The sequence below is a fragment of the Eschrichtius robustus genome, chromosome 14 (genome assembly GCF_028021215.1).
Source record: "Eschrichtius robustus isolate mEscRob2 chromosome 14, mEscRob2.pri, whole genome shotgun sequence".
Taxonomy (NCBI): Eukaryota; Metazoa; Chordata; class Mammalia; order Artiodactyla; family Eschrichtiidae; genus Eschrichtius; species Eschrichtius robustus.
This window is the reverse complement of record NC_090837.1, coordinates 35,991,777-36,016,231: the sequence shown is the minus strand read 5'-3', so window position 1 is coordinate 36,016,231 and position 24,455 is coordinate 35,991,777. Positions and strand designations below refer to the sequence as shown.

At 45.8% G+C, this 24,455-nt stretch overlaps 1 protein-coding gene across 4 annotated transcripts in view; it reads right to left on the bottom strand.

Moving 5' to 3' along the window:
- Positions 1 to 671: 671 nt before the first annotated feature.
- Positions 672 to 24,455, bottom strand: part of LPIN2 (lipin 2) — an 81,634-nt gene continuing 57,850 nt past the window's right edge. For 2 of the 4 annotated variants that reach the window (XM_068562331.1, XM_068562330.1), the window contains 17 exons: positions 22,833 to 22,940; positions 22,082 to 22,205; positions 21,266 to 21,578; positions 18,303 to 18,437; positions 18,057 to 18,156; positions 14,992 to 15,179; positions 13,140 to 13,233; positions 11,065 to 11,134; positions 10,260 to 10,349; positions 9,428 to 9,510; positions 8,197 to 8,341; positions 7,122 to 7,270; positions 6,396 to 6,482; positions 5,278 to 5,430; positions 4,866 to 4,980; positions 4,147 to 4,250; positions 672 to 3,846 (listed from right to left, as the gene is read on the bottom strand). In XM_068562331.1, coding sequence (XP_068418432.1) covers positions 3,702 to 3,846; positions 4,147 to 4,250; positions 4,866 to 4,980; positions 5,278 to 5,430; positions 6,396 to 6,482; positions 7,122 to 7,270; positions 8,197 to 8,341; positions 9,428 to 9,510; positions 10,260 to 10,349; positions 11,065 to 11,134; positions 13,140 to 13,233; positions 14,992 to 15,179; positions 18,057 to 18,156; positions 18,303 to 18,437; positions 21,266 to 21,578; positions 22,082 to 22,205; positions 22,833 to 22,940 — 2,203 coding nt within the window. In that variant the 3' untranslated portion in view covers positions 672 to 3,701. Of the gene's footprint in view, positions 3,847 to 4,146; positions 4,251 to 4,865; positions 4,981 to 5,267; positions 5,431 to 6,395; positions 6,483 to 7,121; positions 7,271 to 8,196; positions 8,342 to 9,427; positions 9,511 to 10,259; positions 10,350 to 11,064; positions 11,135 to 13,139; positions 13,234 to 14,991; positions 15,180 to 18,056; positions 18,157 to 18,302; positions 18,438 to 21,265; positions 21,579 to 22,081; positions 22,206 to 22,832; positions 22,941 to 24,455 lie in introns of all 4 variants that reach the window. The other 2 variants (XR_011076180.1, XM_068562332.1) reach the window with 2 other exon arrangements.

The following is a 24,455-nucleotide window of genomic DNA, read 5'->3' as shown; positions in this document are numbered from 1 at the left end:
CAGAATTTGCAGTTTGAAAGGAAAGAAGTATCTGTGATCAGAGACAAGTGAAACATGGCTTTACACGCATCCACACCCACTTCCTAAACATCCACGCGCGCTGTCCCTGTCCCGTCCCATCAACGGGGAAGGACAGCGCAGTCTGGTGGCGCAGCGGGGCCATGGTGGACACGGGCTCTCGCGCTCGGCAGGCTCAGTGTGTGCTTAGCCGTCCAGGGGATAAAGATACTCAAATAACATCACATGGGGGGTGTGGTTTTTGATCCAAGATCACTTTGACTCTCCTAACAGCTGAGGAAAACATCGGGACGGCTAAGTAGTATTCACCCAGAGGAAGGGTTTAATGCAAGGCGCTCAGGGGACACCTGAAGGGCTGAGGGGCGGCGGAGGAAGCAGCCCGGAGGATGCCAGGGATACTCCCCTAGAAATCACATACGTAGGAATGGATCACTGCCTGGCAGAACCGACAAAGCAAGAGAGGTTAGTTCCTGTGGGTGTAGCCTCACTCTGGAGTCAGGTTTTATAAAAACAAGCACCAAAAAAGAAGTCCTTTCTATACACAAATTTAAGGGTCAGCAAAGATCAAAATGCTAATTTATGGAAATTAAAAATTTCTGGCAAGAGTTTAGAGAAGAGGATTTAATGTCCTCTGAAGGAGAGAGTCAGATGCATTCAGTTTACATTTGTTTATTGTTGTACCATTTTGTTTTGAACATCAAACACTGCACCAAAATATGAGCCATTTATCTTAAGACAGCTTGTCTTTGCCATAAACTAAGTACTGAACTGATGTTTACAATTAATTTCTGACAACTTAAAAAACTTGTTAGTGGCACTGCTGTGCCTGATAATCAAATATGCCATCACAGACTGAACGTAATGATTAAATTAAAAGAGTAAAGTTTTCCCTTCCCTTTCTTACCTTTAAAACAAACCAAAAAAGTAGTTTTCACCTGGAAAGAGCACTTAAACAAAAACTCAATCTTTAACCAGTTTCATTAAACCCAGCATTTCCTAAAACAGAGGAAAACAAGGCTTCCCAGAGTAACTATGATGATACTTGAAAAGATGATGAAATTCCCTGGGAGAGTCTGTTTTCACCAACTTGCAAAACATGAGAGTTTACTCTCTGCCCGTTTCTTCAGGTCTTGCCTGCAGCTTCAAGGACACACTCCAGAAGGGCCATGTGCAGCCAAAGGCATGAGTACTTTCCGGCTGGTTAGCTGGCTCTTGTTCCTAGATTGTCAACAGCTTTCATTTCATGACATCACACTAGTAAGTTTTTTCTTTTTCCAGTTGAAAACTATGCAGATGTTTTAAAGCACAGCAAACACGATACTGACACGTGGGCCAAGTCTGCATGCTCTGGGCCCACGCGTGCACTTCGTCAGCCCTGCAGAGATACAGATGTCAACACTACAGCCATACAAGCTTCAGCACGCGGACACCAAGGCAGATATTCAAGTCAGGTTGGACGGGAAAGAGGGAAAGGGGCCACGGCCATTTCACCAGTGGAGCAGCGGAGAGTGATTAGGGGAGCCCGGTCCACCTCGGCCCCCCCACCGGCCCCCCGGGATGCTGCCCGTCCCCGAAGGCAGCGAGAGGCCGCTGCTCCTTCCTCAGCTCCCATCAGAAGGGTCTGTGTACACACACACTCCAGGGCATCTCTCTTTCACAGAAAGAACAAATGTCATTTGTACCAAATGGCAATGGATTTTCAGCACAAACTTCATACTTTCTTAACACTATAGTAATAGTAATCATCTACTTTCAGCAAGAGGGACTCCTTTAAATAAGGAAAAAGACTCAGGTTAATTAGCATATGTACCCACTGGATCAGTCTGCGGTGACAAAATGACAAAGTCTAGTGCTGATGGCCCCCGGGCAGAGGGGTCAGCCACCCTCAGTGCAGGGCCGGGAGACCTGGGTTCCCAGGTTCGACCCTCTAAGATGCCCCTGTGTCCAGAGAGAAGAGCTTATCGAGAAAAAGAAAGTGTCTAGTCAGAAACTCTTTAAAGGACAGCCAACAAAGGACTACAGAAGGTGTGTTATCAAGATTTCCGTACCGCACATAGCAAAGCCCTACGAAGCTCAGGGTAACTGCCTAAAGCAAACGTGGGGCGACAGGCCGATGGCATCTATGAGATGAAGTAACTGCAGGGCCACCGTACGAGGAATTGATTTCACTAACTGGGCAGAACTTCATACAAACACAACCTACTTTCCCTGACCCTGTACATAAATAAATTCTTTAAATGATGAGTCCTTGAGCTATTCACGGTGGGACGGTTTGCACTGGAGGAAGCGTATGTGGCTCCGCCAGCCTCCGCCGCTGAGAGCTGCGTTCCGGGGACGGTGCCATCGTCCCTGCACCCAACAGCACTGGGAAACACGGCTCAACTGAGTCAGGGACTTTCAACTCTCCACTCTGGAAAATAACCGCCCCCATTTCCCCAGCTCTAGATCAGTTATTATTTCGGTGGAGCAAACTACAAGGAGATGTGCCCCCTGCCAAACCAGCACAGGGAAAGCACAGGTGGGAAGGGAAACCATGGGGGCCGGGGGCTGTGTCTGCACCGCTCTGCAGTATTCCCATTGGGCGCCCACCCTCCGCCCTGGAACCTGCTCACTGCTTTCTCACCCAGCGCAGGGCTGTGTGTGGGCACTGCTGGTCCCAGGAAAGCCTCCTCTCTAACAGTTCTCTCGATTTTAACACCAAGGGGACTGTCCACACCCAGCCTCACCTCTGCAGGCTCGTGCCCACAGCTCTGCAGAGGCCTGTGGACAGAACCCCCCTTCCCTGGGGCGGCCTGCTCGGGTCTGACAAGAGCTCGTCACAACCAGGCTGGGACACTGGGCTGCAGGCAGGGGGACGGAGAACGGACCCTTCCCAGGACCCGTCACAAGTGCCCATCTGCATTTCCAAGGCCTCCCTGAGAACAGAGCTGTTCCTTGCCGTTTAACCAACTCCTGCTGCTAGGACGGCTCTTACGGGCATCACATACATCCTGCAAGACCTGCTCCTTCCTTCCGGTCTGAGACACGACACCTCAGTTCAGGTCCCCACCGTGGACTAGTCACAGGTGAGAAGGCAATGATATAAGGACCTCATGTTCCCCCGAAGCCCACGTTTGTCACCCTGGGGGCCCGAGCAAGTGTCCCGTTTCCGTGGAGCAGGGAGGGAGGAGCCCACAGAAGAAATGTGCACGGGCGGTTTGGACCAACATCACCAACTGGACCCTGATCCCCTGAAGTAATAAGCCCTCCTTTTTAGAGAGAAACACTCTCAACTGCCCAGTGGAAATTAGAACACTTTACTTTGTGCAACGTTTTGGTCCACTCTTAGCTTCTTTTTTCTTCTTTTTAAATTATGCAATTAAAGGAGCACCCAGCACACAACACAGAGCGCGTGGGAGGACCGGCCAGTGACAGGAGCCCAGGCCTCCGTCCTCAGGCCCAAGCTCCCCTCGTGGCTCTGGCCTCGGCACCCCACAGCAGCCCCTCAGGGCCCGGGAGGGGGAAGGGGGAAGGCAGTCCAGCCCCAGCAGCTTTCCCGTCCCTGCTGGTGCCCGACTGTTGGCACGTCTTGTCCCACACCTGTGGCCGGGAGGGGACCCCATGTCCTCTGTCCAGCAGAAGGGCTGGTCACCTTCCCTTGCTGCAAGGCGAGCGACGGAGGGCCTCCCGCTGGAGGTGCGGCCTCAGGCCAGGTCGTCCAGGTCCACCTCAGGGATCGGGTCTCGCCAGTAGCAGAAGGAGCTGAACTCCGGGCAGGGAAAGGCGGAGTTCTGTTCCTTGTTGAGAAGCGGGAACACGTGTTCCACGAGCTCACTCAGTCTGTGATACCTGGCAGGAGGAATTGGGGAGGAAACACACCAGCTGTTACTCATCAGTTGATCTGCGAGCACAAACGGTAGGTTGTGCAGCCAGTTACTCAGATTCCCCAGATGGGAAGGATCCCAGACAGGCCTCCTTCTCAGGGCACCACCTCCCTCTTCAAAGTCTAGGCTCCTCAGCAATCCCCCCAACAGCTACGGCAGAGGAGAAGATACCCCGGCAGAGGGGAAAGCCTCCAAAGGCAGGTGCAGTTCTGATTCTTGGCCCCTGGCTGCAGGGCTCCAGGCTGAGAAGTGGGAACGCACTTACGATGACTTGTTTCCTTTGGTCCTTTCTTGTATCAGCTCACCCTTGGGGTTCACGGTGAAGATCCTACAGTCTGGAACTCCAACTTGTGTGTAAGCGTAGACATCCTGCAGCAGAAAACACGGGGCAGGGTGATTACGGAGCGAAGAAACGAGGAGACAGTCCTGCGGCTCCTGCGAGCCAGAAGAATCGCCTCGACAGGAGACAGCGTATGGAAATCACGTGGAGCTGGCGCGGCGCAGCTTTGCCGCTGGAGCCGAGCTTTAGACACACACAAACTGAAGAGCGGAGCCACCGCAGAGGGCACTCGGGAAGCCAGAAAACTTGGACGCCACGGAGACGCCAGGGGCCCCGGAGCAGGAGAGGGGAAGCGGTAATCAAGGGGGGCCCTCGAGACCTGGTTCTGGGGCGAATCCAAGGCTCGGCTTAGAATCACTCAGAACATGAGTCGGAACTGCTTGAGGAAATGGAACTGAAGCCACAGAGACAGAGGGCGTGCCCTTTGTCACACACCTACCTTCTGGGGCACATCTCCTCCGACAGGCCCTTCCCAACCGCTGGAGAAAATTTACAAAGACAAAGTGAAAGCCTACTCGGCAGAACAGACATTCACTGTGCCTATACAACTGGTCTGAGAATTAACACAAGGCTATACCCTAAAAGTACACTCCTCTGACTTTCACACATCGCATCCGAACGTGTAGCCCAGAAGACACACTTACATTTGGACGGTTTCCAAAGGCCGCATAGAAGGGCTGCTTAGACGGGGCAAAGAGATTCTTGATATCATTTAGACACTCAATTTTGAACTTCTCTGGTTTCTTTTCTATTACTTCCCTAGGAGAAGAAAATACAATCACCAAATCCAAAATGGTAGTTTTCCTTGGTATGTGGTCCTAAAAAGATTTTCTAGTGCTCACAACCACCCAATTTTTTAAATCCTTCATAACCAGTATCTTTCTCCTTCTTTGCCAACCTGACTTCTCAACCGTGTCTGACACAGACCAGGTGAGCTATGTGTGAGTTAGAACAATACGGAACCAAGATGCAGAAGCTCCGCAACAGATACAGTCGCGTCAGGCCCCCGTGTGCGCGCAGGTGCACGCACACGCACGCATACGCACACAGAGGCACCTGTGGAAGGCGGAGAACAGGCTGCTGGGGGACAGCATCAGGGGGCCGCGGGGCAGGATTGTGCCCTTGTCGTTGACCCAGTGCAGGTAGCCGCGGGTCATGTCGGCCATGCCGATGGCACGGGCGGAGCAGTATAGGAACTTGTAGCCATTCCTGAAAGAGAACGCGTCCTGTTTAGCCCGTGTGCTTTGGCTGAAGGGGGAAAAATGCGTTTTTCTTTTTAAAGGCCCAAATAAAGTTCCTCTCATTTACTATGAAAATCAAATTCTTTAATAGAAAAATTGTTAGGATTATAAAGATCTCACCATTCCATCAAAAACACCATGGGGGGGGGGAAAATGGAGGTACATGCAACTAGGGATTATGCTAAATTTACAAGTAATGATATAGCTTCAGCATCTGGTCCATGGAAGCCAAATTACAAAACAGACAAAAATTTGAGGCTATCTTTAAACGATCTGTTATAGATGAAAGATACAAAGGATTTTACTTATATAGGCAATTTCCAGAATGCAAATCATTCTATAAAACAAGGAGCAAAACTTTACCTGGGTAACTGACATACTAATAATTTTCATATTATGACATTTTCAACTTGTGCTTAAGACACTGTAATTCTGCAGATAAACTTAACTCATAGGTACTGGGATCCCACAAAGGCCACGGCACTATTTTCTCACAAAAAAAGTACTCTGACAGAGAGGACCCCATGGTAAATTGATTCCCCCATGCATGCATGTGTTACCTGCTTCAAGAAATACAATTAAAAATACTCATAAAACCAAAACTGAAAATTGGCTCTCTTGTTAAATTACAGCTAAAACCCCCAAGTACAGCTATGATTATAGACACAGGCAGTGCCTACAACCCACAGCCCTGTGAAAACAAGATGACGAGGTTACCACGCGTAAGAGTGCATACCATGCCAGGCACAGAGCCCCTGTCCCACAGACGGTGGCTCACACTTTCCCCTGCGTGAGGCTCTAGGAAGGGGTGGGAAAGGAGAGCGGGAACAGCTGGCTCATGAACAAGATTTCTGTGGGCTGGCTGATGAACACTCTCTTTCTATAGTTCAAGCAAAATTCTAGCTCACCAGACACGTGGGTCGGGATACCTACTCGTTGATGGAATGGTAGAGCTTTGCGATACCCTGATGAGTCCAGTCTTTACCCAGCTGTGGAAGGATCTGTCCTAAAGCATCAGACCTAAGAGGGCAGAAACAGAAAAAGGTATCAGGAATCAAGCATATAAAGCCAAGTGTCTACCTATTTAGTTAAATACCAGCTGCCAGCAGCTGCCGGATGGGGGAGGGGTGGAGGGACAATCCCCAAAGGCGGTTTCCTTGGCCTGTGCACAGGAGACAAGGACCCCACCAGGAGCTTCCAGAAGAGCCATCAGACATGAGGGAATTGACAACCACACATCCTGTTTTTCTCCTCCCTAATCTCAACAGCTTCTTCTTCCCCCCCCATACCAGAATTCGGAAACCAAATAACTAAATCCTCCCCGAAGTTATCATTATTATTATTTTTTTTGGCTGCGCTGCACGGCCTGCGGGATTCTCAGTTCCCCAACCAGGGACTGAACCTGGGCCACCGCACTCGTAACCACTGGGCCTCCAGGGAATTCCCCAAGTGTTATTTTTGACGTTACGTCTGTACAGTCCCACCTATTTCCTCCCTCCATAACATGACTCTGTGGGGACCGCACTCAGGACGTCTCAGTGTGTTTAGTTTAAAAACTCTCCTGATGGTGGCTGGTTGCCCAGGTGAGGGACCCACCCACCCCGTCCACCACACACTGAGCTGGGCGCCCTTCCCTGTCACCCCAAGGCTCCTGCTTACTTGGTTATCGTCCCGTCGATGTCAGAAATGATGACCTTGTCGTTCCAGTCCCACAGGTAAATGGTCCCCGCACAGCGGCAGGTGCCTTGATACTGGGTTGTAATGCTAAACACGACGTCATTTGGGCCGTCTTGGAGCTTCAGTTTTGCCTTTTATAAAAAGTATAAGAATAAACAAAATCAGAGACTTTTGAAAATTCATGGCACATCACTTTGATGGAATTACATGCAACAATTAAGTCACACTTTCCAGGAATACGTGGTCAGAGAAATTGCTTATGACACACTGTTACGTGAAAAAGGATCCCAGCCTCTTAAATATATAAATGTGTGTGTGTGAACACAGAAAGAATGGACGGAAATACGCAAGACATAGTAACTGTTAACAAAAAAAAAAGCAAAGAAAATCAGCAGAAAACACAGTTTTGGAACAGAATCTGAACATTCCCCAAACCAGCAGCAGCGTTTTGGGACCCCAGGTCAGGAAGGATGGCCCAGGGCTGCGCCCGTGGCTCACACGAGCCACTGCCTGAACCATGTGTTAGGTGCCAGGCACTTTTCTGATCACAACCACCCCCCCACCCCCGCACCGCCAACCTTTTCCTCTGTACCCGGGACTGCCCTGGAGCACAGCAGGACAATTTCATATGGAAAATGGGTGGTAGTCAGGGAGCGGGAAATAAACAGGAAGGGGGAAACTGCATCCAAGTAAGAAAACATCATTTCCCTATGGCTGTGGCTCCTAAAAGACAGTGTGTGGCCCAGTGCCGGGCCAGATGTGTAAGATTCATCCTGGAAACAGGCTGAGAACACAGATGCCCTGGTTCACTCCCAGACACGGAGGTGGGAGGCCCGGGGCTGGAGGAGGAGGAAGCGTGCTGCAGGTCCTCAGGTGGTCCTGGTGGTCCTGGTGTGAGGGACGCTGCTCTCCCGGACGTATGTGAGCATTTCCACGACCACACGCTGGGCCGCGTGTGTAAGGCTTGGGGCCAAGGTGGACAGGAGAGGAGACCCGTCGAGTTAAACAGTTACTGAGCTCATGTGACTTGGATCCACCCAGACCACATGCAACTCACAATCTGGTCTGAGGACAGACGAAGAGACTTCTTATAGGAGGTGGTGCTGCTGTGGCTCGGCGGCTCCGTAGGGATGGGGTCCACTTGGATGGATTCTTCCAGCTCCTGGGACCCCTCGTCACTCGATGAGTCTTCCTCAGCCGGCCTGTTCAACACAACCCCGTTACTGAAGAGGCAGCAGGACGTTTTACAGACGACAGCTTTTCATTTAGGATCAAGAAGAGAAAGAGATCCCAAATCCATTCCAGGAGGAGCCCTTCCCCAGACTCAGGGTCCACACCGGCGTATCCCTCCTCCCTCTACGACTGGCCGGCAGTGACTCGCCCACTGTGACTGGCCATTTTCTGCTACAACCAGTGAATGCTACTAGGTCCACTGATTCTTGTTGAAAGGGATATGTATGTTTTCTAAAGATACACATCTTTAGAATCTTTCTTAGTGATTTAAGAAACTAACAAGATTTTATACAGTCCTTTCAAAAGAAGAGGGTAAAGAGCAAGAAGACAGATAAACCCAAGTGTCTAGAGAACAGGAAGAGAAAAGAACCTGATGGGGGAAGAAACAGGGCGGCACCTCCCCTCGGGGCAGCCAATCCACATGTCCAAGGTGGCTCTACTCCTTCCAAGAAATGAAAGGGACCCACGCCCAACTCAGATCCTGTTGCCCAACTCAGATCCTGTTGCCCAACTCAGATCCTGTTACGTCTCCCCTGCTGTGCCTGACAGCCAGGGAGCAGGGCACCAGGGACGGCACATCTCACAATTCCGCAGCATCTGCTTCCCAAAGGGCTGCATTTCAGAGCATCCAAGTCCACGTCTCCAGGACAGGAGCAAGGTGCTCAGGAAGCAGTGAGGAGTATATTTACTCTAAGTTGATGAGATAGTACGTACACACACACACACACACACACACACACACACACAATTTGGCCATGCTACACGGCATGGCTTGCAGGATCTTGGTTCCCTGACCAGGGACTGAACCCGGGGCCCCAGCAGTGAGAGTGCTGAGTCCTAACACTGGACCGCCAGGGAAGTCCCGAAGCTGATGATATTTTTTAAAGAAAAGCGGAAGTTATCATCTGCTAACTGAGCAGCAGAAGGAAGCCACCGACTGTCATGCACGTCCACAGGACAAAGACATTTCTGACTAAGAATTAAACAAAACGGCCAACATCAGCTTGAATGCAATGGCCGAGGCGGGGGAGCCTGGAGAGACCGGGGGCCCCCACCTGCCGCTGGCCGGCTCCTTCGCGCTCGACGGCCGGTCGATGGGCGGCGGCTCCTCCAATTTCCCTTCCTTGGTCTCTGGCAGCTGGAACGGCAAGATAACAATGACAATGTGCAGTTCTCCCCCTACGGTCAAGCAAAAATTCATCAGTAGCTCTCTCCAGGAACGAGCAAAACCGCTTTCTGAATCCACAACTTAAAAACGCTTAAGAAACAAACTTCCTCTAGTTTGAGCCAAAAGGACGGAAACCTGAGAGAGAAGTCATATGCTGTTTGTGAAAAAAGCTGCCGCCACAAAGTCAGGGGCAGGAGTTGTTGAGAGAGCACCAGCTCAGTCACACAGTATAATACAACTAGGTGCATGGCAGGGATGCTGGACCTGCAGAACAGAGGGGACTGACGCCCCACCCTCCAGCGGGGGAAGGTGGCAAGCTCTGGCTTCCATCCGGAGACGCAGTGCGGTGGAAAGGGCATAAGCTCTGGGGGTAGACTTAAGGTCACACCCCAGCTCCAGCCCTCACCAGTTATGTGCCCTCGGTCAAGCTACATCACCTCCTTGTGCTCCAGTTTCCTCACCTGTAAAAACAGGAATCCAAACACCTATACTGTTGGGCTGTAGTAAAGGTGAGAGGTAATGCATGTGAAGCACCTGGCATCAGACTTGCACACGTAACTGTTCAAACATGGTGACTACTATTACTAAAAGAGGATTATGTGGCCCAACTTGACTTGTGCTTGGCAAAAAGGTTTTTTGTTTTTTTTTTTTTTTTTTTGAATAAACCAAAGATTCACTTCTTTTCAGCCCATGGAAAGGACTACCTCCAGCTCAGTTACCTGTTTGGTTATGCTCTCTCTCTTACGCCAAAACCACCAGCGACCAGATTTCTTTGGCATCTTATCTTTGACCCAGGACTCAACTGTGGCCTGAAAACAATCAACACAGGTGAGTCTAGCCATCTGTCATTCACAAGGCACTCGACTCCTTTCAACCATTAACGTACAGGACGGTGAGCAACGCTTTCCACACCTCCCAGACTCCTCTGAAAGACGGACCGTGTCCTCTTTTGTGGCAGTTCTGTGGTATGAGATTGGGTGGTCTGGCTACGTAGGAGCAGCCCTCTTAGGGGCTGGCAGGCAGCCTGCTCTCATTTCTCTACCCTTGGGAAATGTGGTTCTCGTGAGTTATGAGGACCAGCTAGGCTGATGATGTCGTCTTGGTGGACAGATTCAAAGCAAAGCTTTAGGTTCTACATAACAGACTTTTTAACCACAAGCTGAATGGATCACACCCATGCCACGCTTCTGGTGGCCACATCACCCTCTTCTTGCTGCTTCTTTCCATATTAATGGGAGGAAATGTTTTCATTTATTCTGTATTTAACTAACAATTAGTAAAATCTCTCAACCTTTATATACCACCAGAAACCGGTATAAATATCTAGTAAAAATGGCAAAGATATGGCAGCCCAGCTAATTTCCTACACTTCGGGGTATGAGATAATTTGAGTGGTAATATTAATTTTAGAATATTAAATAAAACTGAACAGTACCCAGTTTAGAAATATGCACATCTGGATTTTTCGAAGCGCTACATGCTGTAGATACCTCTGAGGGGGCAACAAACAGCGGAGCAGCTCACCTTAGGTAAGCTCTTCTGGAAGACCTGCAGGCTGAGGATCATGGGAGCCGCCAACGCCCAGTTGTAGTACCTGTGAGAGTAAAACCGTGCAAGGCCATCACACAAGAGAGGAGAGGGCGGGAGGGAGAAATACCACATAAAATGCCTTATTCTCTCCAATGAAAAGATGATCAGCTCAGTTGCTTGCCACATAAGTAATCTTTGCTTCAAGCCAAACTTCAAGCCAAACTTTGGGTGGGCCAAAAGGTGTGCTCGGTTTTTTCCGTAGGATGGCTCTAGTAGCACTCAGCTGTCTTTAACTTCATTTGAAACAATTTTGTTAGATTGTATTGTGACAGGTGTCACATCAGCATGCATTTAAAAAAAGACTTATGGGGTTTCCCTGGTGGCGCAGTGGTTAAGCACCCGCCTGCCAACGCAGGGGACACGGGTTTGATCCCTGGTCCAGGAAGATCCCACATGCTGAGGAGCAACAAAGTCCGTGCGCCACAACTACTGAGCCTGCGCTCTAGAGCCTGTGAGCCACAACTACTGAGCCCGCACGCCGCAACTACCGAAGCCCACGCACCTAGAGCCCGTGCTCCGCAACAAGAGAAGCCACCGCCGTGAGAAGCCCACACGCCACAACGAAGAGTAGTCCCCCACTCGCTGCAACTAGAGAAAGCCCGCGCGCAGCAACGAAGACCCAAGGCAGCCAAAAATGAATAAATAAATAAATTTGAAAGAAAGAAAGGAAGACATCAAAATTGGTGAATTTTTGTGTAGCCATTTTAACACTGAAGATGGAAGAAAAAAAGCAACGTTTTCAGCATATGCTTTATGATCTCAAGAAAGGTAAAAATGCAACTGAAACGCACGAAGAGATTTGTGCAGCGTGTGGAGAAGCTGCTGTGACTGACTGAACGTTTCAAAGGTGGTTTGTGAAGTTTCGTGCTGGAGATTTTCGCTGGACGATGCTCCACAGTCTGGTTGACCAGCTGACGTTGACAGCGATCAAACCAAAACCATAATTGAGAACAATCGACGTTATACCACATGGGAGATAGCTGACATGCTCAAAATATGAGTGTGAAAATCATTTGCACCAGCCTGGTCATGTGAATCGCTTTGATGTTTGGGTTCCACATAAGTTAAGGGAAAAAAGCCTTCTTGACCATATTTCTGCATGTGATTCTCTACTGAAATGTAATGAGAACGTTCCGTTTTTAAAGCAAATTGTGATGGGTGATGAAAAGTGGATACTGTACAACAATGTGGAACGGAAGAGAGCGTGGGGCAAGCGAAATGAACCACCACCAACCACACCGAAGGCCAGTCTTCATCCAAAGAAGGTGATGTTGTGTATATGGTGGGGTTGGAAGGGAGTCCTCTATTATGAGCTCCTTCTGGAAAACCAAATGATTAATTCCAACAAGTACCTCTCCCAATTAGACCAACTGAAAGCGGCACTTGACGAAAAGCGACCAGAATTAGTCAACAGAAAACGCGTAATCTTCCATCAGGATAACACAAGACCGCATGTTTCTCTGATGACCGGCAAAAACTGTTACAGCTTGGCTGGGAAGTTCTGATTCATCTGCCACATTCACCAGACACTGCACCTTCGGATTTCCATGTATTTAGGTCTTTACAAAATTCTCTTAATGGAAGAAAATTTCAATTCCCTGGAAGACTATAAAAGGCACCTGGAACAGTTCCTTGCTCAAAAAAGATAAAAAGTTTTGGGAAGATGGAATTACGAAGTTGCCTGCAAAATGGCAGAAGGCAGTGGAACAAAAGGGTGAATACGTTGTTCAATAAAGTTCTTGGTGAAAATGAAAAATGTGCCTTTAATTTTACTTAAAAAAGCGAAAGCACTTTTTGGCCCACCCAATATAAAACAGAGTAGCATTTCAACGCATCATTTGAAAATAAAGCTGAGGCTTTACCTTCACTTCAAAGTCACTCACTGCCCATTAGCTTGTTTATGTGAAATGTCATATTTTATAGCGAGAAAGACTGTAATGGTTAAAAACAGCACTTGGGGAAAAAAACCTGCAAGAGTATTTAATAATTACAAAAGCAAGAGTATTTACCGGTTATATATCCGTATTACAAGGTTGGGATTGTCTATAAGTCCAGGGTTTTCTGCAAATTCATGGTAAGTAATGATATGCTCCATAAATTTCTCTGCAGTGTAAAACAATAATTATCCATTTGGTTAGAGATTACATAAATAAATACCCATATGAGATTATCACAATACTCTCTACATTGAAGGGACTGTAAGATAAAAAAAAAAAAGTCCTTTAAAACAAACAAACAAAAAACCCAACAACTAACTTTTCTATATGCATCAAAAGCAAATGTCAGACACTTGAGGGGTTTTTTTTCCCAGGACAAGAAAGAACACTTCTTTTCTACTCCCCCTCTGCTACCACTCCTCCCGCAGATGGGAAAAAAACAAAACCCAAAACCAAAAACCAACCAACCAACCAACCAAAGAAAAACGGGAGAAAGGGATAAACCAGGACTCCTAGGAAAACAGATTACAGATGTGGTGAGAGGGAGGAAGATACGAAGGCACAGACGTGCACACACTCCACTCCATAACCAGTGAAAACTGTGAGCTTCGTTCTTCTAAGCAGGAGAGACTGAATAACTGGGGAATACTCGTGGGGGTCTTACAGCGTTAAGTGCACAAGTACAAGCTACGTTAGGAAAAACAATCAAAACATTTTACAATGCTTGGAGGAAAAAAACCAAACACACACCAGAATTTGGCGTAGGGTCTCATCAAGAAATAAATGCCAAGCTCTTGCAGAATAAACGAGAACTGTGCATGAATTTCTGTATGCTGATCGCAACCCTGCGCTCTAATGCAGGCCAACAGAGACAATTCTCCCTGGGGTTGTTCCTCCTGGCAATCTGTGTATTTATTACTTTTACTGGCCATTTCTGTCTCCCCCAATGACAAACTCTACCTAAGTGAACAATATTCTTTTTAAGTATAAATTTTATCGTTTATATAAATTGTATATCCCCTCCTCCACCTATATTTTTTAAAGTGAAGGCTTATGAGGATTATAATTAAAATGTGACCTATTTAACTTTGTCCCTAGAAGGAACCACTGGCCATAATAACACGCTCTTAATTTCTAGCAAAAAGTAAAACAAACAAATAGAATTAAGAGGTGGAAAAGAGGCACAGTGATCACCCCGTGACCCTAAGAAAAAGAAGACTCAGGGAAGCACAGACGTGAGGCTCAGGGTGCCTGGCCTGCCACATGCAGAAGATGAAGGATGATGTTAGTTGTAAAAAGAAAATCTTTCCTTAGAGGAAAGTCCATCAGGGGCCACTAGCCAAACTGAGAAAACGTTAAGAAGAGTTCAGTTTACAAAAGGAGGGAAAACCAGAAAGGCCAAAGAACTTGGGACAGATGTACACATGGCTGCTCAAGCCACAGCAGAGTCGTCCAAACCGGCCCCGCTAAGAAGCTCCCTTGTCTTGAGCACCTTTACTCTCCTGGACCAACTCTCAAGACGAGACAGAAATTAATCCCTTCTACCTTTAGCCAGAAACATCCATCTACTCAGAAGACAATCAATTTTGGCAGCCTCAGGCCCTCCTCTCCTGTCTCAGGCTCGGGGCAGCCAGGCCCCAGTCCCACAACTATTCTTCCAACAACCTTACAGAAGAGACGGTGGCCAGAGCTGCGCTGACCCCGGCCACCCAGCAGGTGGGCCGCCCGAGACCTCGGCCCCAGACACGTGCCCTCTCCCACCCACTTACCTGTGGCGTCACCCCAACACGAGGTACCTAAGTGAAGGGCCAAGAGTCCGACAGCAGAGGGGGACCCCAGTGACCTGCACAAGACCCCGCGAGCTGGATTCCCACAACGGCTCGAGGCCGCCTTCTCAGCGGGGCAGGCGTGGCTGCTGGCCTACCTTTAGAAATCTCTCCGTTCTCACTGAGGCCGCCGCAGAGGGACAGGGTGACGTCGGGCAGGTCCATGGCAGAGTCCGAGAGGCACTCGGTGCCGCTGTCAGCGGCAGCGCTGCCCACAGACTGTGGGGACTGGGAGCCAGAGAGCGTGTCGGCCTCGGGCCACTGCCTGGAGCCGGGCTCCGACTCGCTGCGGGAGAAAAGCATGGGCCTTCACACAACTGCCCGCGTTCCCAGCTTTCCAACCACGGGGCTCCCTGGGCGCTTTGAATAGGAGCAGGCTGACCTGCCATCAGACGCAGTTTTCCTTAGGGAGTGCTGAGAACCCTATCACAGATGACACTAAAATAACCTAATAACACTGCTGAGGAATTACCTGAATACAGTGAACACGTCACAAACATCACTACCGTCATTCACAATAATGCAAACTTTTCAAAGATGGCCGTTCTGACTTAAAGGGGTAAGAGTTATAAGCATTTATTTACATCTGTATGATGAAAATGACAGAGTAATTAAGAAAAATCTGATGTTTGAAAACCTTTTGATCTTAACTTTCTAGAAAAAGCTGCAGTGCTATATACATCCTGTAGAAAATGCTGTAGTCCAAGGTTGTATTATTTTTAAAAACAAGGCTTTTCTAAATCGTCTGTTACTTCACAAAATAGAACAAAGAAATTAACCAAATGAAAATTCTCAGGAGCCTAGACACACCTCAATAAAGAAATGTACTGAGAAACCAGAAATAAGCTGTTCTTACACTAGTGAGCGCCAGAACCAAAGTCGAGGGTATTCAATATTTTCACTTTTCTAAATAAGGCACAGAAGCTAGGTTTTAGAAGCTGATCCTAAAGGAAACTTTCTGTAATGGAGCGTTAAGTTTGAGAGAAAAAAAACCAAGGAAATGGCGCAGTAAGTCTCTTAGTCATGAATGTTTACTGCTCTATTTCAATGTCACATTGAAATACTGTTCTAGAATTTTCAAATTCTTTTACTTTTTTTTAAAAAAAGCCAGTATATGAATGTATGCTATCCAGTGAAGTTATATGATCTTTAGGAAAAAATCTGAAATTTGAACAGTAGGTGGCAGCAGAGTACAGATATGTCAGTAAATATAAAGCAGTTTCGAACATGATCATGTTTTGTATTTGAGCCTTTGAAGAAAACTTTAGGTTTTTGGGAATCAGGTTTTTGGGAATTCTCTCTCCTAAAGAGCAATGTACACACATATCACAATATTGAGATCAAGCGGATCAACAGAATGTGTTCCTCACTGAAAATAGTGAAGAAGCCAAAGCCACATAAAGCAGCAAAACGTGCTGTTATGCTGGGGTCCCAGTGCAGGCCGACCCCTGGGGTAAAACACAAACACCCTTGTCTTCAACCTCCTAGGCACACAGCTAGGTCCCCCTGCAGTCACGTGTGGCCACTTGATCAGATGACTGAGCTGTCCATGTGGACAGAAGGCGTGTGCTGTGTCCTTCCCAAGCTGGGCCCCTGAGTAAACTGCCCGGTGTGATCCTCTCCTTTCCCCACTGAGGCCCCGGAGGGCATGGTGGAGTCTCAGGATGGAAGGAGCTTGTGCTCCTGAGCCCCTGTGTGCAAGGCCTCCCACCAAACACCAGTACTAGAACAGCATCACGTGAGCAAGAAATAAACTGCTGTGGTCAAGCCACCAAGGTCTTGAGTTTTATCAGTCAGAGCAGCTGGTGTGACCCTCACCGACGCCACCACTTAAATACAGAGGACCCACCTGACTCAACAGGCCGCCAAACCCATGAGACTGATGTGATTTAGGGTAAAGTTGAGCTCTAATTACAAATACTGGCTATTCGGTCAAGACGGCAATGGTCACGATGATAAAACAAATGCTTACGAGCATTTCAATAATCTCACTGTCTCTAAATGTTTATGAATGTCTCAAGAAACAACCAGCTTCTGAGGTAAGAGGCCTGCTTCGTGAATGGCAACGGCCCCAGATGGTGAAGTTATAACAGCACAGGGAGGCCCCACTGCAGTAGTCACTCTTCCCCGTTTTTTAAAAGGAAAACTAAGAAATCCGTCTTAGGAATCCCAGTGTAAATAAATGATTAAGGACTGGGAGATTGGAAACAAAGAGATAATTTTAAGACAGCTTACATTTTAACTTTCTTATTGGGGAAAAAAAAAAAAAAAAAGGACCAGTTTTCAGTTCTCTCACCTTAAAAACCCAGCTATTACTTCAAAAGAAGTGGATACTTGGAGACAAATGTAGGGCAGAAAGCTAGGAAGGAGTTTTAAGGATCTTCCAAAAATATCTGTAAAAATTTAAGTATCTTCTTTTCAATCCCATCTTTCTATTTTAAATAAAAACTTAAGACATGCTTTTCAATAATTTACCTAAAAGTGTTTAATTATGTGTGACTATGGCTCAGTATATTCAAACCATACTTCTCACGAGAAAAGTAAACTGTTTTTTATAATCATAGATAGAGTATTATCATGGAATTTCCCCAAGAATGGAAGTGACCTTGGGAAAACAGCGCAAGTCTACCCCTGCTGAGATCTCAGTGTTATTCCAAGGTGAGAGCCACGGAGGAGAAGGGGGAGGGGGTGCCAGGGGGTGCCGAGAGCTGAGCTCCAGGGGTGCAAAGGCCCTGGAAGGGGCCCCACCAGACCCAGGACTGCAAGCGTAGACTCACTGAAGAGTGGAGGCCTCCTTTGTAAAGCATCTCTGAATAAAGATATTTTACCTTTAAAACACATAGTAAAGGAAACAAATGCTAATGAACAGAAGGTGCTAAACTGAAGTCACGTCCAATGTTAGGCCCTTATGTAGGCTTCACTAGTGCACCTTACCTTCTTACTGTATTGAAAATATTTTCATAAATAGGTAAATTATTAACTTCAAATCACTATACTCAAAACAACACATGCACAATTTCTGAATTTTCCAAAATCTGAAGCAATCATCCAACTTAGCTAAAGGATACCATCCCCTTGCTCCTTTTTCTCAGACAGAATGCTTTGCTCTAGAAACATGGAGAATATTTCAGAGCTGCCCACTCTTCAATATAAAATCCACTACCTTTTGGGGAAATAGAGAGCTGCAACCTCAGGTTCTAGTGCCTTTAGGTCATCCAGGTAAATATCATCAGGTCCCTGGTGTTGGCTTCTCTTGTGGACACCTGGTTTTGTAAAAAAAAAAAAAAAAAAATTGGAGATGAGAACTTGGTTATTCTTCATTTACAACTCTGCAAGAAAACAAAAGTTTGCAAGTAATAAAACAGACCGTGATTGGAATTTCGTTGTATTTTTAAAGGTGTCAACTAACCTCTTTCCCTGTGTGGGTTCTCAGCATCCATGCGAATGGAAGAGGGCGTCAGGGTCGCACTCCTGACAGCCGCCCAATAAACACGCGCTGAGTCACGCATTCTTTCACCTGCTCTCACGTGAATAATCCTGGGCCCTAAATCGTTTACACTTGAAGGTTAACGTTTATTATATTTACAGCACGAACAAAGGAGACCGAACCCGAACCTGACGTGACCACCAGCATTGAGAAAGAGGCCATCATTCTAAAGCCATGAGGGGAGGCTTGCGGGGGACAGGGTGCTTGCTCGGGGCCTGCGGAGGGCAGGACCCCTCACACCACGGGCAAACCTGGCAGCCAACGCCTTCAACACAGGATCACGGTTAGCATCTCATAGTGGGACATGATGAGATGCAGTAGGGAGCATCTTCAATTCAAAAAATAAAGAACATTGATCCCAAATCCAATCACGCCTCTAGAGCTGTGCTGCCCACTCATCACTGCCACACGCGGCTGCTGTGCACGTGACCTGACCCCTGAGTGAGGCCTGTAAAACGCGAGAAGTGTGTGCGTGTTTATCTTTAGTTCTATGCTATTTCAACACGTGCACTTCATGCGTCCACCATCCCAGTCAATATAAAATACTGTCACCTCATAGATCCTGCTGCGAGCGTTTACAGCTCTACCCACTTCTCTCTTGTTCCCTCCCCCACCTCACTGCTAACCCCCGGCGGCCGCTAATCTGTTCTTCCCTTCTCTAACTTGGTAATTTCAAGCATGTTATATAAATAGAATCATACAATATGTAACTTTTTGACATTGGCTTGCTTTCTTTGCTCATCATAATTTCCTCAGATTCATCCAAGTTCTTGCGTATTATCACTAGTTTGTTCCTTTTTTTCCCTTAGTATTTCATGGTATGAAGGTATGAAGTACTTATAACAGGTTGCTTAACCATTCACCATTCAAAGGACATCTGGGTTGTTTCTAGTTTGAGACTATTAAGTATAAATCTGCTATTAAAATTACTGTACAGGTTTTTGTGTGAACGTAATTTTCACTTGTCTGGTATATTTTCCCGAAATTATGATCCAATGTCTCTGCTTCCTCACCAACATTTGATGGTGCTACTATTTTTATTTTGGTCATTCTGGTTTTAATTTGTATATATCCGATGAACAATGATGTTAAAGAAAAAAACAAAAAAGGAAAAACACATACCAGCTTTCCAAGGCTTACTATAAAAAATGTAAAGTATCTCCATAACTTCTATATTAATTACTTGTTAAAACTATAATACTCAACTATATTCAAACTATAAGCAGTTTTGAATTTACTGCTTTAGATAGAATACATTAGTAAACTTAGTTTCACTTGTTTATTTTTACTTTTTTTTTTTTTTAATGTTAAAGACTTAAGTTCCAGTTTAAGGAAATATGGGAATGTCACCTTGAAAAAACAATCAAGATACATCCAGACTGTGAGAAAGTAAGTACACAAGACAATAGCCTGGGCTCTTCAAAAGGTCAGTATCATGGGTGCAGAGGGGGAAAGAGTGGTAGTGGCGGGTGTGTGCGTGTGTGTGCTCGTGTGTGCACAAGCACACGAGCTGTTCTAAACAAAAAAGATTAAACACAAAAACCAAATGCAACATGTAAAACCCTGATGAGATCTTGGTTTGGGGGAAAAAAACCCAAACCAAACAGTTAAAAAGCTATTCTAGGTACATCTGGGGAACATGAATATGGCATTCAAGATGACAGTGGAACCGTGGTTATGCAGAGGAAGTTTTAGCCTTAGAAGGTGTGTCTTGAGTGTGAAATGTCATCATGCCTGCAACCTGTTTTCAAATGGCTTAAAATAAAAAACTGTATGTGTGTGAGTGGAGAGACAAAGCAAATGTGAATTAAACTTTTTATAATAAAAAGTTGGGGGGGGGGGAAAAAGAATGAGGCCAAATCCATGGTGGAAACCACCACGCGGTGTTCTCTCTCCAGTCAGTTCCTGCCCTGTGTGCCGAGAACAGGGGTCATTATTCCCTGGACTGAAACCGGAACACGGGATGCCCCCTTAGCAGTTCTCAGAGTAGCACACGTGGTCTGAGAAGATGCGCTGAGCTAGGAAGAAGCAGGTACCGAGTTCATCACCAGCCGGGTGAGCACATGTGGCCACAAACACCCCTGACAGTCATATTCTTTTATTTTAAATAAACGGTTTCTGAGTGACCCTGAAGGTCCACACCTGTAGTGGCTATTAAGTCAGTTTATGATCATCTAACTTATGGTGCTGGCATTTTTTGAAAAGTGAAGTAGGTATTTGGCTCTATGTGACAACTGAGTATTTTTAGGGAAGGTTTTACTTCCCTAAAAATAGGCCCAAAGCCAGTGTTCAGATACACTGTATCCAGTATCAATGGATAACTATATTTTTCAACAGTAAGAACGTTCTGATGATGTCAACTACTTTCCAAAAGTGAGAGCTGCTGCGCCAGGAGCTGCACCCTGTCTTCTAGCTGTTAGAGGATTCCAATCAACAATCAAAAGAAGAGGACACACACTAGTAATCAGTGTGCATTTATATAGGGCCCATATTACTGCAACAAAAGTACTTAGTTTGGCCTCAACTAGCCAGATGTTTCAGGTGTAAGCATCTCTCTAGTCTAATTTTTTCTGTTAAACATAACTGTTTAGGAGTCTACTTCACGTTATTGACACACCTAGTCATTAAAGGAGTTAACTTTAGTCATTAACTGATTTTAACGCTTTCATAAGTTTTTCAATAAACGCTTCTCAGGGGCCTGAGCAGCCACGGCCGGGAGAGGGAGGAGGTCAGAGTTGCCTCCAGGGGCGCCTGAGCCCCCCGAGTGTGGCAGGTCCCAGTCAAGAGCACAGACACAAAGGCAGCCCCCGAGTATTACCTGAAACCCTGGAGAAATTTACCACCTAGATTTGGGGCAGCAGAGGCCAAATCAAACCACCAATTACCTCTTTTCTTTGAGGGTGAGTTGACTTTAGTGGCTGGTTTAGCTTCTGAGGGTGCCTCGGCGAAGGACGGGGGAGGAGGGTGGTGGGCGTCTGACCCCTCGGGGGGCTCCCGAGGCCCTGATGCCAAGGCTGCTTCACTCCTCTGCTTCCCTGGGGCCCGGGGCTTGGGCTTCACGATGGTACAGACCGTCTCCCCCACAGAAGCATCCTTCTCAACTTCACTTAGGAGGTTGTCCTCGCTGGGAATTACCCGAAAATGGGTATTTTCTGATGGAGTAATCATAGCTGTCCTAGATCTCTCTCTTTTGCTGACCTGAAACAGGTGAATTGTTTAGAAATTAAACTACTGTCAAAGATGTTTGTTAACAACGTAACAAACGTTGTGGGCAGTTTGTTACTGTGCGCAGTCAAATCTCAATGAGATCACATAAATAAGCAAAATGTGTATTTAAAAAAAACTAGAGGGTCTAAACATTTTTTTTTCCTCTCAGGAAATGCATCTTTCCAATTCTTTCTTCTTTCACCCTGAGCTGGCAAAAAAGCTTTCGTAATCAATTTCCTATTTTAAAATTTCAGTGGAAATTTTAGTTTCCTTTAGGAACTTAAAAAATTTTCCTGATTAAAATGTTAACAATCAACATTATTTATGAAATAGGAATACACAAAATAATGTTGGATTCCTTCCGCTATAAATATTAGCACAAACGTTATCAGAGATGTTAACTCAGCTTCGCTTATGCGACCACACGAGGGCACCACCACCACTTATATTCCTGTGAACTCGTCCTCAACTCCGCAGGCCGGCGAACCCTCTACCTTGGTGGACTCTGGGAACCCTCCCCACGTCCACTCCATGTGGGACTCGGATCTGAGCAGGCTGCCGGCGGGTTTCACCTCCAGCTCTGAGTCGCTCTTAGGACACGCCGCCGGGGAGTAGGGGCTGCAAACACAGGACAAAGAAATGTGATGACTCTAATAAGTCAGGAACCTCATTCTTGCCAAGCTCAACAGATGAAAAGAAATGTAAGTTTGAATATATCAATTTCACCTGCAGATATAAAGGCTACTTTTCCACTTGAGCTCTTTAATAATAATAAAAACAATGCCAACTAGCATTTATTGTGGACTTGCCGGGTCCTCAATAATATGCATTATCCCACTTGATTCTCACCAGAAATCAATGAGAAAGGTAATTTATAGCACAGAAAATGCATGGAAAGATGGGTTAACATAATACAGAGAGAAACTGGATTTGAACACAAAGTGTGACTGCACGTTTCTTCACAGTATTAACCACAGTTACAGTTAGTAGTTGACACGAAAAAGAGTTGCAGAGGGTCAAATTCTATGCTGATGATACAGGTCTACACTGGCCAACTCTGAGAGTAAGTCAGATCAAGTTTAGGAACAAAATAATTATTGAGGGGAAAGGTCTAAATTTGTGTTAAAAGCACACATTCAGTTCCTCTTCTGTATGAGAGACGTGGAAATATCATCATGTCGAATAACAGAAAAGCTATCAGTATATCCTTCCTTTAAGAAATGGAGAAATTTCAAGAATACTTACTTGTCTAAGGGGGACCAATCTCCATCAGATAAGGGGTAGTGGTCTCCAGAATGGAAAAGCAGAGGCTCCTTATATTCTTCTTCCTTTAAGGAAGCATTTGAAGATCCTCTGTGAAAGGGGGGAAAAAAAAAAAGAGACAGACAAAACAATGACATCTATGTCAGCTTTAAAATATCCCCCAATTCTAACTGACACACTGTTCTAAATAATACAAATGAAGAAAGTCAAATGATTAATAACTATCTCTCTTAAAAGGAAAATATGAAGGAGAAGAGGGTTCACTGTTGCTACACACCGGTCACCACTGCAATCACCATTTAAACATGGGATAAACAGGAGGAACAGTAAAGAAGATGGGATTAAAAACTCCTTTTTACATCTGTTAGGGGTATTTGATTCAGAACCTACAAGAAGAAAACTAAGGCTTTACATATATTGCATCCAATTCTTACAAATCTGAAGTAGTAAAGTCTTATTTTAGGTATTACGTAATCAAGGATCTATGGGAGTTTAGTAATTTGCCCAAAGTAAAAAAGCTCCTAAGTAGTTGGATTCAAAACAAGCAAGCCCTTGTTCTTTTCCACTACACTCTCCTGCATATTACAGAAAATGTAAGCAAGCAAACAACTGAAGACAAAAGCTATGGCTCAAAAATGCAAAAATACCCTAAAAACTCTTAAAAACCCAGAACTTATTTTCTCCTTGGTTGGGCCCAAGCATTACCTGAGAACTTTCTCTTAGAATCTACGTGATATAGGGATGTGAGGAAGATGACACGAAAAGTATGATAAGTGCTTTTAAAATTCATTCACAGACCTTGGAACTGTAGGAGACCTAACTAATGCTAGTAAGGTTTTAATTAATTTACCCTTTGTTTTTCTTGAATTTGCAGAATTAATATAACTAACTTGCCATATAACCTTGCAAACACCCCTCAGAAGCACTGTGGGCCCCAGTTTTTCATCTTTAAGTTGGAAATTTTTCTCTTGTCCTGTCTATCTGATAAGAGTCAATGTGAGATTTATGCGGTGTGTCATGGTGAAAGCCCTGAAAAGTATACAGAAAAGCAGAAGAAAAACTCTGAACAGTGTAAAACACTATATAATACAAATTTAAGAGCTTCTTACAGAAAATTCAGTGTTCTACCAGGACAGATATTAGATGTGAAATGATGAGACGATCTATCGCTTAATCTGCTAGACTAAAAACAGGGATAGAAACCATTTTATTAATTTGTATTATCTCTTTTCTCTCTTTACACCTTAATTTAACATGCTCTGATTTACCACTAACTCTGACAAATAACTATTTTTCCAAGTAGCTGCATTTCCTAATTTAAGCTTTACCTAACCCTAATCTTCTTTCTCTCAGAAGGATTAAGCTCTGGCATACCACCTCATTCAAGGGGAAAGATACATATACTTGAAAAAGGCTGAAATCCAGGTAAAAATACTCCATATCTTAAAAGAGGAAATTCAAATGGTATAGAAGCAAAAAGGGAAAATCGGATGCTACGAACAGTCCTCATTTGCCAAATCTGAAAGGACAGTACAGCTTGGCCCACTACTATTCATATATTTGAAAGTGGTTTGAAAAGAGCAATGTAAATGCCGTAGAAAATTT